At 49.1% G+C, this 16,413-nt stretch overlaps 1 protein-coding gene across 1 annotated transcript in view; it reads right to left on the reverse strand.

Moving 5' to 3' along the window:
• Window positions 1-6,422: 6,422 nt before the first annotated feature.
• Window positions 6,423-16,413, reverse strand: part of CRACDL (CRACD like) — an 82,215-nt gene continuing 72,224 nt past the window's right edge. The window contains exons 7-10 of the mRNA XM_049784559.1: window positions 13,700-16,148; window positions 9,164-9,333; window positions 8,178-8,331; window positions 6,423-7,190 (exon numbers count right to left, since the gene is read on the reverse strand). Coding sequence (XP_049640516.1) covers window positions 7,051-7,190; window positions 8,178-8,331; window positions 9,164-9,333; window positions 13,700-16,148 — 2,913 coding nt within the window. The 3' untranslated portion in view covers window positions 6,423-7,050. The remainder of the gene's footprint in view (window positions 7,191-8,177; window positions 8,332-9,163; window positions 9,334-13,699; window positions 16,149-16,413) is intronic.

The raw sequence follows: 16,413 nt of genomic DNA on the forward strand, positions 1-16,413 counted from the left end.
AATTTAAAAAATCAAATAAACTGAAAATGGGTGAAGTCCTTCTAGAGGCTTTCAACCTCAGTTTGAGAGAGAATATGAAAAAGGTAATTGAAACACCACAACAATACAGAAAGAAATATCAAATTAAATATACAGTGAGCACTACAGCAATAAAGACAAGCATCACACAATAGTCTCAGTTCTGAAATCAAATCATACCGGAGTGCAAAAAGAAAGATTAAAGAGAAAATAAAATAAAATAAAATAAAATAAAATTGGAGACATCAACTTCACTATCTACACCAAAATAAAGACGTCAAAAAAAATCAATCAATAAATAAATATATACGTGGAAAAATGATTATTTTGTGCTTTTTTTTTTTCCATTTCCCCCTGCATAGGCACAGTAACTACTGGGGATATTATAGAGGGAATTTCCTTGGCCTAGGAGATACAGGGTTTCTCCACCTCTGAAGTATACTGTCATGGGATTAACTATAGACTCCTTGCATGATCATTTACTCTCTCCTCGGTGCTTTTGTGGTTATGGAAGACTTCTGCTTCATTATGGATGGTAAAATCAGACCTCTGTATCTAGAGATCTTGTTTTGCACAAAGGCTGGACTAGATGGCATTCCCACCAGCAGTGGAGTTTCTTTCTCCCCACATCCCCACCAGCACTTATTATTCTTGTTCTTTGTGAGGTGTGCCAATCTCTATGGCATGAGTGGTACCTCATCATTGTTTTGATTTGCATCTCTCTAATAATCAGTGATGTGGAACATTTTTTCATGTGCCTTTTTTGAGGAAATGTCTGTTCATTTCTTCTCCCCATTTTTTATAGGGTAAGATGATTTTCTCTTGTTAAGCTCTGCCAGTATCTTGTATGTCTTAGATATTAACTCCTTATTAGATGAGTATTGGGTGAATAGTTTCTCCCATTCTGTGGGTGGCCTTTGAATCTTAGTCACTGTTTCCTTTGAAGTGCAGATGCTTCTCAGTTTAATGTAGCCCCATTTGTTTATCTTTGGAAAGTCCCTATTTCTCACAGGCCTGTTCTGTGTAACTTTCTCCTGATAGTAAAAGCTTCCAATAACTTCAGAACAGGGCTATTCTGCCTAAATGTCAATTGTAATAATTTCCTGGTTCATTACTGTTTGGAAACAATGAGTATTAAGTGCTATATAATGTCTTTATGCTGCAAAACTTCACCTCAGGCTCCATGAGATGGGTGTGGAGATTCTGTTCTGGGGCTCCAGTTCAAAGTCTTTCCAGGGAGAGCTTCTGTCCAGCACAAAGGTATGAGAACTCCATTCTCCTCTGTTTAGGGAGCTCAGTCCTGACAGGGCCTCTTATCCATGGTGGGACAGCTCACAGACTGTTGTTGCTTCCTTTCTCCTTCTCTGACTTTCCCTTTCTGCTCTGAGTAAGTCAGTTCTCTTTTCTCTTCAAACATCTGAAGATGCTTGTCCTGCCTCCTCCAGTCTCTGAGCCACTCCACTCCTTTTTGTGGCATAGCCACAGACCCTTTAGCTAGCCTTATCTGGCCTCTCCTGAACCTCTCCTGCAAGGTTAGGCTTGTATTTGGGACAAACATCACTTCTGGCTCAATCCATTAGCTGAAATTCAAGGGATAAGTGAGTGTGAGTGTTTGTGTGCGTGCGAGAGAGAGAGAGAGAGAGAGAGAGAGAGAGAGAGAGAGAGAGAGAGAGAGAGAGAGAGAGAGAGAGAGAGAGAGAGAGAGTGTGTGTGTGTGTGTTGGAGAGGTGCCCCTGGTGATTCATCTTTGACAAGACATGGACTTCCAGAAAAGCCCTCCACAGTCTGCAGGGGAATCACTGACCTCCTGGGTCTCCTTCCCCAAGCCCCCATCTTATTTGCCATATGACCTAAGAGACAGTGACCTTGGGGAAATGTTAAATAAAGTTCTCCCATACTTATTGGCTATATGTTTAACCCCGAATATAATAAGTTTTAAAACAAGTTGAGGCATCTCATTTTAGGACCCAGAAAAGCAACTAGAAGTTGATGTAATCATTATTTGCTGCTAGGTAAGCAAGGCTAGAAAACACTGTAGGGTAAGACAATAACAAGTCGGGGATCAGGGGCCCAAGGAGAACATATAAGGCTCTGACTTTAATCTCAGCACCCCCAGAACAAATGTAAGGGATAGTCCTAATGTCCCCAGCACTGCTGGGCACTGGCACAAACAAGCATCACATTGAATCCACTGGACTATGGGTAGCCTCACTGAGAGTGACCCCAGCGCCTCTGAGCACTGCTTGAATGGTCCATCACGTCCCTGGATCAGGCCACTCCTGTCCCAGGGACTCACAGCCTTTTTCAATTCCTGCTTTTCTGTGTCCTGCATGACCCATTTGCACCCATCAGCTACAGCATCTTCTGAAAGTGACTCTATCATGGTTCCTCACTCACCTTCATTCACAAGGTGCTCAAAACAAAACCATCTCGACAGGTGGCCTACCAGGCCCACCCAATGGACCTGCCTGCTTCCTGCTGTCTGAACTGATGCTGCCCTTTGCTAGCACATGTCTGCTGTCCTGTTCCTGGAATATGTCCGGGGCCACTACATTATCAATCTCCTGCTGCTTCCCAGAGCATCATGCACTCATTGTTGGCACAGCCAGCTCATTTTCATAATCAGATTGTCACCTTGGCAACCTGCTCCTAACCCCAACAGCAAGTAGATTTTTGGTGATAACAAAGCCCCTTTTAAATACACTATTTAATTCCTGCTCTTTCTCCCTTTTCATCCTTATGATTGGGTCCCTCTCCAATCTATATGTCCCCCCAGACCCTGGTACAGTGTCCACAAAAAAGTGGTGCTTGAATAAATAAATCAATGAATGAATGAAAATAGCTTCTAGATCATGGAAGAAAAAGTGCTCATGATGTGAAAATCAAAAACTTTTTCATGCTTTCTTTGATTCCTCTAAGGAAATGAAAGGGGGGGGAGTTAAATAATCACCCAAAGATGCAGTGAAGCATGTGCATTAGTCCAGATCATGTACCTTAGCGTATCAGGGTTGATGTAAAAGAGTGCCATAGGAACCAAAGCAATAGAAAAGCAGGGCGGGTGTTCTAACTGACCCAAGTTCGATCCCAGCATCCCATATGGTCCCCAGAGCATACCAGGAGTGATTCCTAAGTGGAGAGCCAGGAGAAAGGCCTGAGCACTGCCAGGTGTGACTCAAAAACAAAATACAAATTTAGAAAAAAAAGTGCCATAGACTGGGAAGGTTAGTCACAACCGAAATTGGCTTACCCTAGTTCTGGAGATTAAGCAGAGTAAGATGAAGGCTCATGGAACTATAATGAGTGAAGAGAGTCCTTCCAGCCACACTGCTATCATCTTGTGGCAGCTCCCTGTGGTGGAAGGCACTTTAGGGGTTCTTTTAAAAGGGTACTGTCCCTTCTGTGAGGGTACACCCCCACAGCTGAATGTCCCCACTCCTAACCCTAATCCCACTTGAACATTAGGACTGAGCACATATGCTTTGGGGAGGTTAGAGCCCTCAGTCTCTTGACATATGGGAGCCCGGGGGGATCAGATTCTTTTTTTAATTTAATTTAATATTTTTATTATCTTTATTTAAACACCATGATTACAAACATGTTTGTAGTTGGGTTTTAGTTATAAAAAAGAACACCTCCCTTCACTAGCTCAACCTTCCCACCACCAACGCCTTCCATCTCCTCCTCCCACACCCCTTGTCTGTATTCAGACAGGCATGAGTGAGAGAAAGAGATCAGATTTGGCCTATCATGTCCTTTCCTCTTTACCAACCACAAAGATCAATCAGCACCCTTTGGAAATCTACCTTTGTGAAGAAAATAAGCAGGAGCTTCCCCACTGTACCCAAGGCTGCTGCTGCTTCCTTGGGTCACCCTAGTGCACCCATGGGCTGCTCACAGGGGACCCTGATTTCAGAGCACAGGCCTGGACCAGCTGGCAAAGGATCAGCTCCATGAGGCCCTGTGCAGATCTTAACTGCAAGGGAAGGCAAGTATTAGGCTCAGAAGCACAGGGAAGAGGATCTGGAATAATACACAGAAGCAACTGCAGACTCTGATGTCAAGGAGGGGCTACAAGGCCTCGTCAAGGCAGCCGCCATCTCTCCTGAGAAGGCTGGGCTAGGACAGCTAACCCTACTGTTCCCAGGACTGTCACCATTTCCAACAGGCCAGCTTCGGCCACTGTCTCACTCCGTTCATGTGCCAGAAGGCCACATTCTCCCTCAGCAGCATGCCAGGCTCCTTTATTCTCCCTTGGAAGAGTAAAATTGGCACCATCCTAACTTACCTGGTGCCACAAGTAATTGAGCTAAACCCTGCAAACATAGAACACAAACCTCTTTTCTGAACAGAGACCTCTCAATGATATCTGCCTTCAAATTTTTCACCTGGAATTGTCTTTCTTTTAAAAAAAAATTATTTATTTGTTTAGGTTTTGGGGCCACACCCAGTAGTGTTCAGGAGTTACTCTTGGCTCTACACTCTGAAATCGCTCCTGGCAGACTCTGGGACCATGTGGAATGCTGGGGAATCGATCCTGGATCCGTCCCGGGTCAGCCGCATACAGGGCAAACACTCTACCCACTGTGCTATTGCTCTAACCCCCTCATCTGGAATTTTCTGCCAAGAAACTATGTTTGGTGGTAAGAATAAGCAATGTGGCTATAGTTTCCAGTTAGAAAATGTTCATATATATGGGCCAGAGAGAAAGTACAGGGGTTAAGACCTTGTATACAACTAGCCCTGTCCTCGAGGTCATTGATCCTAACACTAGATATTGGTCCTCTGTGCACCATTGGGAGTGAGCCCTAAGCACAGAGCCAGGAGGAAGCCCTGAGCATCACTGGGTGTAGCTCAAAAACAAAAAGTAAAATAAAGCAAAACTATGTATGTCTAAACTTTGGGAGCAAGGCTGGTTTTGTTCATTTTCCATAAAGTTCAGTATTGTTTCTAAGAGTGTAGCAGGTCAGCCCCTGAAGAGGTTGACTGATGGAGGGATGGAGAATGAGACCCTTTTCTTCCAGCTCGGAGCACGTGTCTGCCACCCTGTCTAGCCCACGGTTCTGAGGTGAAACGGCGGGTAAACAGCTCGCAGACAGTCAGGCTCGTGGAAATATTTGCTTTATTCGGATGGACAAAACTGAAGTCCAAAGACTCAGCTTCAGTTCCAGCCAGCAAAAAAGCCCTCGCCTTCCACAGACCCTTGCTCTTATAGTCCAGAGTCAGGTCCCACCCAATGGTGGGATCAGATACCAACCAATGGTGGAAGCAGAATCAGGTCCTACCCTAGGGTGGGGGCAGAATGCCAGGTCACACCCTAGGGTAGGGCACAATCACCTAATCAGATTAGGGTGAGCAACATAGTAATCCCCCAAAATATTTACATACACAACATAAGAGGACAAAATTAATATATCAGTTTGATTGGGGAAGAGAAAAACCTACTACTCCAGGATTGTTTTTCACCAGAGGTAGACCAGATCTAATTGTATAGCTGTTATAGCTAGGAAAATATTCCCATTGGGAAAAGAACAAAAGCAGCAGAAAGTAGGATTTATGAAACCAAGTTCTATATAGCTGAGCCTAACTGATCCTGATGGTTAAATATTATGCACAGACAGATATTTGAATGGAGATGAGAGTTCTAATGGACAAAATGGAATAAAAAGTAATAATAGGGGCCCAGAGAGATAGCACAGCAGGCCTTTGCCTTGCAAGCAGCCGATCCAGGACCAAAGGTGATTGGTTCCAATCCCGGTGTCCCATATGGTCCCCCGTGCCTGCCAGGAGCTATTTCTGAGCAGACAGCTAGGAGTAACCCCTGAGCAATGCCGGGTGTGGCCCAAAAACAAAAACAAACAAACAAAAAAAAGTAATAATAGAAAGGGCCTGGAGAATAGCACAGTGGGGAGGGCATTTGCCTTGCATGTGGCAAATCTGGGTTCGATCCCGGCATCCCATGTGGTCCCCCAAGCCTGCCACGAATAATTTTTGAGTGCAGAGCCAGGAGTAACCCCTGAGTGCTTCTAGGTATGACCCCCTGAAGAAATATATATATATTCTATAAAAGATGCAGTTTGGCGCTCCTAAAGATATTCTTTTCCTGTGCTGAGTTCTTCATATTCTATGCTGGTAGATTATTCTGGCTAAGACACTGATAATCTAGCTTCCATTTAAAACCTCCAGGCTAGATAGTTAAATAACTATCCATTTCAAGGAAATGGATTAAAAGGTTTAGGATATTGCACCAAATAGAGGGGGGTGGGGGGAATCTCCAAAAAGCCAAACTCCAAACTCTATCACAATGAGACTTCAAAGGATCTGCTGTCAGCAGGAACGAAGTCCCAGACAGACTCATGCTGGGGAATCTTCTCTGAGCAGGATCAGAAATAGCACATGGACAGGCACATGTTTGAAAACTTTTATTGAACAGGCAATGCATTGTGCAAGAGTGAGAGACAGAGATGCCTCATGGAATATTAAAAAATTCTTTTGAGAAATGGTCCATGTTTCAGTGAGCCCAGCCATGCTCCATCCAAGCCTCCTTCCAGTGCCTCCTGGCCAGGGACATGCCTGTTTGCTGGTTGCTCTGAGAAGTGGCTCCCCTGTCCGACCTGCTATAGACATACAAGCAGAAGACAGGACCACAGGAGAGATGTTGCCCAGAGATGCAAGCAGCTGATGGATGCTTAGACTCCTCTTTGAGCTCACAGCTCTGACTTTCAGGTCGTAAATCATTGGCTTTTGAGCCTCTTGTCCAGGACAATTCTGAAAGATACTTCCACACTGAGCAGGGGGATTGTGTGCTTGGCTCTTTTCAACAGTGCTCTCGTCGGGAGCACCTGGAGGCCAGGATGGAGTCTGTGTGTCTCTCCTCTTGTCCTGATTCTGTTTGGTTCCTCCAAGGGGGCCTCCTATCACTTGATGATAAAAATCATTTTTAAATGTCTTGATTTGTTTGCCTGTATTTAGAGGCTGCTTTTAACAAGTAGCCCATCAAAGTAGTAACTGTTCTTTGTCAGCACAGCTGTCAATCTATTTTATAATTTGGGGCATGTCACTCCAAGCCTGAGATTTCTTTCTGGCAAGTTCCATCCAGGACGGCTGATCCGTGCTGGTATAACTGGCTCTCTTCAGCTGATGCAATTCTTTCTCCGTCATCATGGCAGCCTGAGCTGATGTTAAGAAGACAAAACAAACAGAAACAAGAGAAATGTACTGGTCTTTTTGGTTAAGCCTCCTGCATACCTTTTAGATATAGACCAAAGGTCTTAACCAAGATCTTAAATCTGACACTATTGTATAAATAAGTAGAGAAGATTTAGGCAAAGAATGATCAATGTGGAAATAAAACTGAAAAGCAGACTTCAGGACAAAGAAGAGTAATGTCACCCAGGTCAGTGTATTCTGAGGGAAAGAGAAGCACCAGGACAAGGGGAGGGGTCTTCAAGCTATACAGTCCCAAGAAGCTAAGACAGGTAGACCAGCAGCAAGGTCCTCTTTGCGACTCACAAGAGCCAATTACACACAGGTCAGTGCACCCCAACGGAAAGAGAAGCACCAGGACAGGAAAACTGAAGTACAGGCTCAAACAATTCCATGGTGACATTCATACTCTGTGGGGACACAACAGTGGTATTGTATATGACCACAATTAAAAACACAGATTAAAAGCACTGACATTTAAAATACACAAACACAGAACTAAGAGGATTTCAAAGACTTTATGCTACTCAATGAAAGACACTAGATAGAAAAGAGCCCACATGTGATTCCATTGATAAGCAATGTCCAGAATGGATTTTGCAAACACTGATAATAGAGTAGAAGCTGAGTCAAGTTCGGGGTGGGAAAGGTGAAAGGCTGTAAAGTCAGCAGAAGGCTTGATTTTAGGGTGGGGGGATTGTTCTCAGATGAGACTGTCAGGATGGTTGTCTATATTTATACCCATGACATATATATATATATATATATATATATATATATATATATATACTCATGAAATTACACATTTAAGAGGACGAAGTTTCATGGTATAACAATCACTTAAGAGAAACTTTAAAAACATCAGTGTGACAAGGAGTTCAGAAAGCACAACGAAAGCAATCTCCACAGAACATGACTGGCTTTGTGGCGCTGTGCGTATTTTCTTAGCTTCGTACCCAAGTTTTGGTGTGACAAAGAGATTCCTCTTTGCAGCCCCTCCTGGAGATGAAGCCTTGTCCCCTGGCCTCGGTCCCGGCCCCCCATGGTGGGCTTTGCAGGGGTGATTAGGAAGGACTTGCTGCGGACAAAATCGGCTTGCTTGGTGGACACCTGTGGGACACGAGAAAGAGAGCAGAGGTGAGATAGGGTCAGGCTTGTGTATGAACCCACATGAGAAGACCTGAAGCTTCCGCCCCTGCACCCAACAAGCCAGTCCTAGGGTTGAACGACAGGCAACCACATGACTCCTGAGATGAGTCACATTGGAAAACATCTGAGACTTGATACATGAGGGATGATGTGGCCAAAGGGACTGGCTGCATTCTTGAGCCCTCAAACCCGCTGAGAGATTCTGAGCAGAGGCATCAGGGGTTCAGACTAAGATGAAGAGGAGCTGCTCCAGCTCGTTGTGCCATACAGAAGGGCAGACTATATGCTGCAGTGGCCATGGGAGGAACATGAAGTCTAGGCTAGGAGTCTCAGCCCTCCCTGTGCAGAGCTCTTCAGATTTGGGGGGTGGGGGGTGTCAGCTCAGAGTGCAAAAGGGAATCTGAGTTCTAGTCTTCTGACCTTCCAGCAGAGATGCCAAAGTTGGGCTCAGTCATCCCTACCACCAGTCAGGATGGAGCCATGGCTGGGGCCTCTGCTAAGGAACCAGCAAAAATGGAGCCATGCCAGAGCCACCATGCAGGGCAGCCAGAAGGGACTCCAGCTTGCTCAGTTTCTCCCAAGCTGAGCTGGGTTTCCTTGGGGACTGGGAACTGAGAGATGCCTCTCCTGCAAGTGCAGCTTCTCTGACTCCCCAGGGACCTCACGGTTCGTGTAAAGAGCAAAGAGGCCAGCGGGAGGTGAAGATGCTTGTAAGGACCAGGAGGGCCAGCAGTGACTGAAGGGCTGTGCCCAGAGATAGAGAGGTTTCTGGAAGCAAGGGGTTCCCCCACACCTTGGCTTGCTTTCCCATTTCAGCCTGAAGGGTTCCTGCTCCTGGCCTGTCTTCCTGCTCAGGAGGCAGCTCCGGAGTCCCTCTTCGCTTGTGCAGAGAGACAGTTATCCAAGGCGGGGTGGGTTGGCTATCAGCTCCTGGTCCCAGGGCCGAAGACAGATGGGATTTCTCTGTGGGAAAAGACACAGTGACAGAAAACAGTTCCACGTGCCATGCAGCCTCAATCTGGCTTCCGTTCACCACCTGAGCCCCAGTGTGAGGTGGAAAATGGTCTGGGAGCTTTTCTGGAAAGACATGGAACCCTACACAAGGGACTTGGCTCTCTCAGGGAAAAGAACATCGAAGACATCATGTTCGTCCTCCAGAGCCACACAAGAGTTCATTGTTATGGATCCTTCCAAATGAAAGTATGTGGGGAGAAAAGATTGTTCTCACATCAGGTGAGAAGCCTGCCCTCTCAAACCAAAAAATTTCACTCGATTGCTGATTTGCTCCAATACTGTAAACCAATGAAAGTTTAAATTTCACACACACACACACACACACACACACACACACACACATGCAGAGGAAACAAGCATGAACATCATGACCATGTTCTCACAGCATAGCTCTAAAGCAAAATGTGGGCCCTAAAAGCCATGACCTCTCACTGAATTTTCTTCCAGGCCACAGTTGGCACATGGGGAGCTAAAATTATGGGAAAACTATGGGCCAAGCCCCTTTTCCTTCTGTGCTCTCTCTGATAATCACTGATAACTTTCATCATTACACACTGTACCTATTAGCCCCTCTAATCACAAGCATACCCACCTGCTTGGCAGACAGAGGCAGGCAGTGAAGGGTCTCAACCCACAGACAGCCTGGGTCAGCTTGAGTAGGAATCCCTCCATCTCTGTCCATGGTGCACAACCCAGGACCAGAACTGAAGAGACTACACCCTCCATGCACATACATGTGCAGGAAGACCAGGAAACTAGAAGTGGCCAGCCGAGGTCACAGTCATTTCCGTAAGATACTTTATGTGGCTGTCACTTCCCTGTGGGGCCTCTAAGTCCTCTGCATAACTCACATCCCTCATATAGGAAGCTGCACTTTGGTTTTGGGATGGATGGGCCCAGCAAGAGGAATAGATGAGTGGCTAAAGGAACTGGTACAGTTATACCATGTAATACTATGCAGCTATTTGAAGAAATAAAGTCATGAAATTTATGTGGATGGATGTGGAGAGTATATGCTAAATGAAATGAGTCAGAGAGGTATAGACAGAATAATCTCACAGATTTATGGAATGCTGTGTCAGATGTAGTCCTAGATTGGTTATCGATGGATCCTCAAAGAGCTTCCAGAATGAGAAATTGATTCCCATTTCCCAACCCCTTAGGAAGAGGAAGCGATTTTGGTAATAATTATCTGTGGAAATAAACCACGCAAACAGGAGGCTAAAAAGGCAAGAAGGTCAGATGCAGAATCCTTTGTCAGCCTCCCAGCAGCTCCAAAAACTCCAGAACCTGCCAATAGCTGCCCCAAAAGACCCTGAAGCACCTCACTCAAAAACTATTTATTAGGCTCTCCACAGCGCCCCCATCTGGAAGGTTGTAGGTGGGACAACAGGCAGAGATATGGATTTTACAGAGAAACATTATAAAGGCTTCCATATATAACAATGGAATATAAGAAAAATAATAGATAGTATGGTAATAATATCCAGACAAAGAGATGAGGGCCACGAGGACCAGTCCATGGAAGGAAGCTTGCCACAATTAGTAGGGAAATGCAGTTAGGGCAGAGAAGGGAACACAATGACAATAAGAGTTGGAAATGGGGGCCAGAGCAGTGGCGCAGCATTGAGCATTTGCCTTGTATGCGGTGACATAGGATGGACCGTGGTTTAATCCCCCGGCGTCCCATATGGTCTCCCAAGCCAGGAGCGATTTCTGAGCACATAGCCAGGAGTAACCCCTGAGCATCACTGGGTGTGGCCCAAAAACCCAACCCCCCCCAAAAAAAAGAGCTGGAAATGATCACTCTGGACAAGAACTTGGTGCTGAAAGGAGATAAAGTGATAGGCATGATACCCCTTCAGTAATAATAGTGCAAACTACAATGTTTAAAAGGAAAAAAAAAAGGAAGAGGGAGTTTAAATGCGTGCCCCAGGGGCAGGCAGGAAGGAAAGTAGAGGGAAACAGGAAACAGTGGTGTTAGAAAACTTTCATAGGTGAAGGGCTGTGTACATTGTAAGATTGAAACTCAATCATGAACAGCTTTGTAACCACCGTGTTTAAATAAAAGGAAAAGGAAGAGAGGAGGGGTGAGGTCCTGCAGGGAGGGGCAAAGCAGACACCTCTCTCTCATCTGCCCGGCAAGAGAATACGTGGACAAGTCCCCACCCTGTGGGTTGAACCTCACATGGTCACCAGCAAATAGGGGTCCCTGTGGGTCTCCCCAGAGGGTAAGTGGGTTGGGAGGAGAGCAGAAGAGAATGGGGTAAGGACCAGTCCAAACAAGTGGATCTCATGATGCGAGGTCACGTACCCCCTGGGACAATGCGTGATTCATTTTAGGGTGGGAACCCCTGGAAGGTGGATAGGAGCTGCCAGCACACTGGGAGACCCTGGTAAAATACTTGTCACCCTAAGATAATATTCAGCAATAATTAGGCTTTAAAAATAACTGAGTGATCCTGTTATTAAAACCTCATCATTTGTTGGTTTCATACAATATGATTTGTTTCCACTGCTATAACTGCAACAAAGTAATAATGAATTAAGCACCAGCTTCCCAATCAGGGGAATACGAGACAGGGCCATACAGATGGGGGTCTCCATTAGGAAACCCAAAACCCTCCAGCTTCCTGGAGCTCCCCAAGGACACAGCCCACAGGGCCGCTTTCCCACACAAGTGGGGATTTCTCTCTCCTCTTTGCACTAGAACAAGATTCTGTCCAGATTCTGGGCCAGGTCCTGGATTCCTGCACCCCAGAATCCTGAGAGAAGGATTCACACTCCAGGGTCTTGAAGATGGATGGCAAATAGCAAGTCACAGGTGCCAGAGTCAACTCACTCTTGCCTTGCTATTGGGATTGAGACTCACCTTCCATTCTTTGAATAGCCTCACTGGAAATTTAGAGAGCCGATGATCTGCAAAACCCAAATTTTCCCACATCCCAGAGGTCTGGATGAGCCACGCATCTCTTCAGGAGGGGCTATGTAAGGCCACTTCCGGAATGGTCTCCTGAACGTTCCCCATTTGTGTTTTCAGGGATCACTGTCAGTGCTCGGAACACTGGGTGTTAAAGTTCTGCACTTAGATTTGTACTTAACAGATTCTGCAAGTTAAACAACTAAAAAAAAGTTTGTTTTTGTTTTTCATTTGCCATGGAACATTCCTGCTCTGCTCGGGCCTCTCACAAGCCACACACCTCCCTCCCTGACGTTTCATTTTCTGATCCACTGACTCCATGAAGGAGTTTCCAAGAAATCCACAATGAACGATTCTTTAGCTCTGCCAGATACTCCTTTCCTAACGGATTTGCCACTTCCACCGAGACCTCAAAATCAAAAGCTGCCCCTTCTAAAACACAGAAAGAGCCAAGCCTTTCTCTCTGCTTCCTTGCAGAGGGGCATTCGCTCTGGAAGATTCCTACAGGCTGTGCCAATCTAAACAGGGCCTTCCTTCCCAGGCTGTGAGCCTCACCCGCTAAGGCCATATGAGTCTGATTATTAAATCTTTGTGCCAGTTACAAATGCCCGTTACATGCTCTCTAATCCCATGTAGCACATAATTACAATAAAATGCTTCCCTTTTATCCTAAGAACCGTTAGAAGGATGCCAAGTGGAGGAATCAGACACGCTATGGATGCAGGGTTTTTTTTTTGGGGGGGGGGGGCGGTTTAGGCCACTCCTGGCGGTGCTCAGGGGTCACTCCTGGCTATTTGCTCAGAAATCACTCCTGGCAGGCACGGGGGACCATATGGGACACCGGGATTCGAACCAACCACCTTAGGTTCTGGATCGGCTGCTTGCAAGGCAAACACCGCTGTGCTATCTCTCCGGGCCCAGGATGCAGGTTTTATACTTAACCAAAACAAGGTTTATCACTTGACTTGAGGGGCTGGAGAGATGCACGTGATTGACCCGGGTTCAACCCCCAACATCCCACAGGGTTCCTGCCCAGCACCCCCAAGAATGAACCCTGCATGTGGACAGAGCAGTGCCCAGAACAAGAAAGCAGTGGCTCAAGCCCCAGCAGTGCCCAGTGTGTCCCCCCACACCCCAGTAAGTGGACAGACACAGCTCTGTGCCCTGCGCCCCTGGAAGCGAGCAGGGCAGAAGAGCCGAAGCTACCCAGGCAGCTGGACACCCAGGAACCCCGATCTCTGCTCTTTATCTTCGGGGCCCGGTCCCCGGCTGGGAAGCTCGTTAGATGGGACCAGGGGGCCCGCCCGTGACAGTGACAGTGACAGCTCCACCCAGGCCCTTGCGAGACCATGCAGTGCGCGTCGTCCCCGAGCGCATCCGTCCCCCGGGCCTTACCTGTTCCGCGCTGCGGGTGCGGCTTCTTGTCCCTCCTGGCCCCTCTCGGCGGCTCCCCGGTACCGGGCTCCGGGGGTGCGGGCTGCGGCGGGAGCGTCAGGGCTTGCAGCAGCGGCTTCCTGGGCAGGGGCGGCTTGGCGGCGGGGGGCTCCGGGGCGCGGCCCTTCCCGGGCCTCGGGGTGCTGGGGCCGCCCTGGTCCCTGACGTCTCCACCGGCTCTGCTGTGGGGGTCCCTGGCGGGCGGCTCCGGCCTCACCTCCGCGCTGTGGCGCTTGGGGCCCCGAAGCCCGGGCGCGGCCGCGTCGCGGTGCCGCAGGGACAGGGACGTGGAGCGGAGCTTGACCGGGAAGGGCGCTCGGTCGGCGGCGTCCCGGGGGCTCGAGTCCGCGGGGGGCCCTTGCGGGGGCTCCGGGGCAGCCTCGCTCCGCCAGGCCGGGCCGCTGCGCGCCAGGGGCAGCCGCGAGCCGGGGCCGGGACCCGCCACCTGGACCGGGGTCGCTCGGCGCGGCGACACGGAGAACCGGGGTGCGCGCGACTCGTCCCGGCCCACCTCCAGCCCCTGCTTGGGGCGCCTGCTGGGCTCCCGCTCCGCGGCGGGGGGCCCCTGGTGGGTCTCCACCTGTTCCGCTTTGGGGGTTCCCTGCGGCGTCTCCACCTGCCCTGTTTTGGAGGTACTCAGGAGCACCTCCACCTCCTCAGTCTTGGGGGTCCCCTCGGTTACCTCCATCTGTGCAGGTTCGGGGGTAGCCAGAGGTGTTTCTACCTGCTCAGTCTTGGGGGTCCCCTGGAGCATCTCCACCTGTTCAGTCTTGGGGGACCCCTGGAGCATCTCCACCTGCTCAGTCTTGGGGGTCCCCTGGGGCATTTCTACTTGTGCAGTTTTAGGGGTATCCAAGAGTGTCTCTGCCTGCTCAGTCTTGGGGGTCCCTTGAGGTATGTCCACATCTGCTGTTTTGGGAGTCTCCTGGGGCATCTCCACCTGTGCAGCTTTGGGGGTCCCCTCAGACATCTCCACCTGTGCCATTTTGGGGATCCCTTGGGGCATCTCCATATGCTCAGTTTTGGGGGACCCTTCAGATATTTCCAAATGCTCAGTTTGGGGGCTCCTCTCAGACATCACCTGTTCAGTTTTGAGGGTCCCCTGAGGTATGTCCATATCTGTTTTGGGAGTAGTCCCTTGGGGTATATCCACCTGTGCAGCTTTGGGGGCCCATTTAGACATCTCCATATGTTCAGTTTTGGGGGCCCCCTTGGACATCTCCATTTGCTCAGTTTTGGGGGTCCCCGCAGACATCACCACCTGTTCAGTTTTGGGTGTCCCCTGAGGTATCTCCATCTCTGTAGTTTTGGGGGCCCCCTGGAGGGTCTCCACATGTGCAGTATTGGGAGTCTCCAGGGGTTTCTCCACATGCTCACACTTGGGGGTACCCTGGGACATATCCATCTGCTCAGTTTTGGGGCTTTCCTGGGACACATCCACCTGCTCAGTTTTGAGTGTTTCCTGGGACATATCCACCTGCTCAGTTTTGGGTGTTTCCTGGGACACATCCACCTGCTCAGTCTTGGGTGTCCCCTGGGGCAGTTCCATCTGCTCAGTCTTGGGGATCTGCTGGGACATATCTACCTGCTCAGTCTTGAGGATCCTCTGGAATATCTCCACCTGTGCAGTTTTGGGAGTTCCCTGGGACATCTCTACTTGTATAGTTTTGGGGCTCCCTAGGGTGTCTGCCTGTTCAGTCTTGGGGGCCCTCGGGGGTGTGAGCTCACTGTCTGGGGGACCTAAGGTGGGTTCCTGGGGCAGCTGCTTGGACGTGGGGGCTTTGGGGGAGACCTGGGGGCTCGGGGCTGAGGCCTTGTGCTTTAGGCAGCTCCGGGAGATACGTGGGCTAGGCTTGGGGGCCTCAGGGGTTGCCTTCCTGGCCACCGGCAACAGGGGCACCTCCAGCCTCAGCTCCCCTTCAGGCGACACCAGGTACTCCAGCCCCTCTGGCTCTGCAGTGCTGGGGGTGTTTGTCATGGGGGCTGGCCTGGTTCCCTGGGGTGTGCAGGGGTATGGCTGTATCCCCGCTGTGTCCCCTGCACTTCTGAGAAACAGAGGGTCGGGCTGGGTCTTGGAAACAGTAGGAGGTTGCGAGCTGGCTTCCTGCAGAGATATGGGGTCTGACGCCAAGTCAGGTGAGGCCGGGCGGCTTGGGAGCTGGTCCCCAGGGCTGTTCTCCTCGTCCCCACTGATGCGCAGGGCAGGGCTGTGCTGGAGACGGGCCCGTCTGGCACGGGGACCCTCTGGCTGCAGTGTGGAGCCCACGACCCTGGACTCAGGCCTTTTGTCCACTGCGTCCTGCTGTCCAGAGCTGGGTTTGTCCTGTGGACAGACTTTGAGCACTGGCTTCTCCTCATAGTCTTCCTCATCGGGGTCCAGCAGATAGCTCAGGGACTCCGACTGTGCTCGCTGGGGACAGGGACAAAAACAGGGCATGAGGTCGGCTTGTAGAAACCAGAAGCCTTGGTGAAGCACCAGCTTGTAGGGTGTCTGGAGGGGAGGACCCGGTACCTGATGACATAGCTGCTTGGGGGGAGGAAGGAAGGAAGGAAGGAAGGGAGAGAGGGAGAAGGAAGGAAGGAAGGAAGGAAGGAAGGAAGGAAGGAAGGAAGGAAGGAAGGAAGGAAGGAAGGAAGGAAGGAAGGAAGGAAGGAAGGAAGGAAGGAAGGAAGGA

Source organism: Suncus etruscus, chromosome 12, assembly GCF_024139225.1.
Source record: "Suncus etruscus isolate mSunEtr1 chromosome 12, mSunEtr1.pri.cur, whole genome shotgun sequence".
In the NCBI taxonomy this organism is placed as follows: Eukaryota; Metazoa; Chordata; class Mammalia; order Eulipotyphla; family Soricidae; genus Suncus; species Suncus etruscus.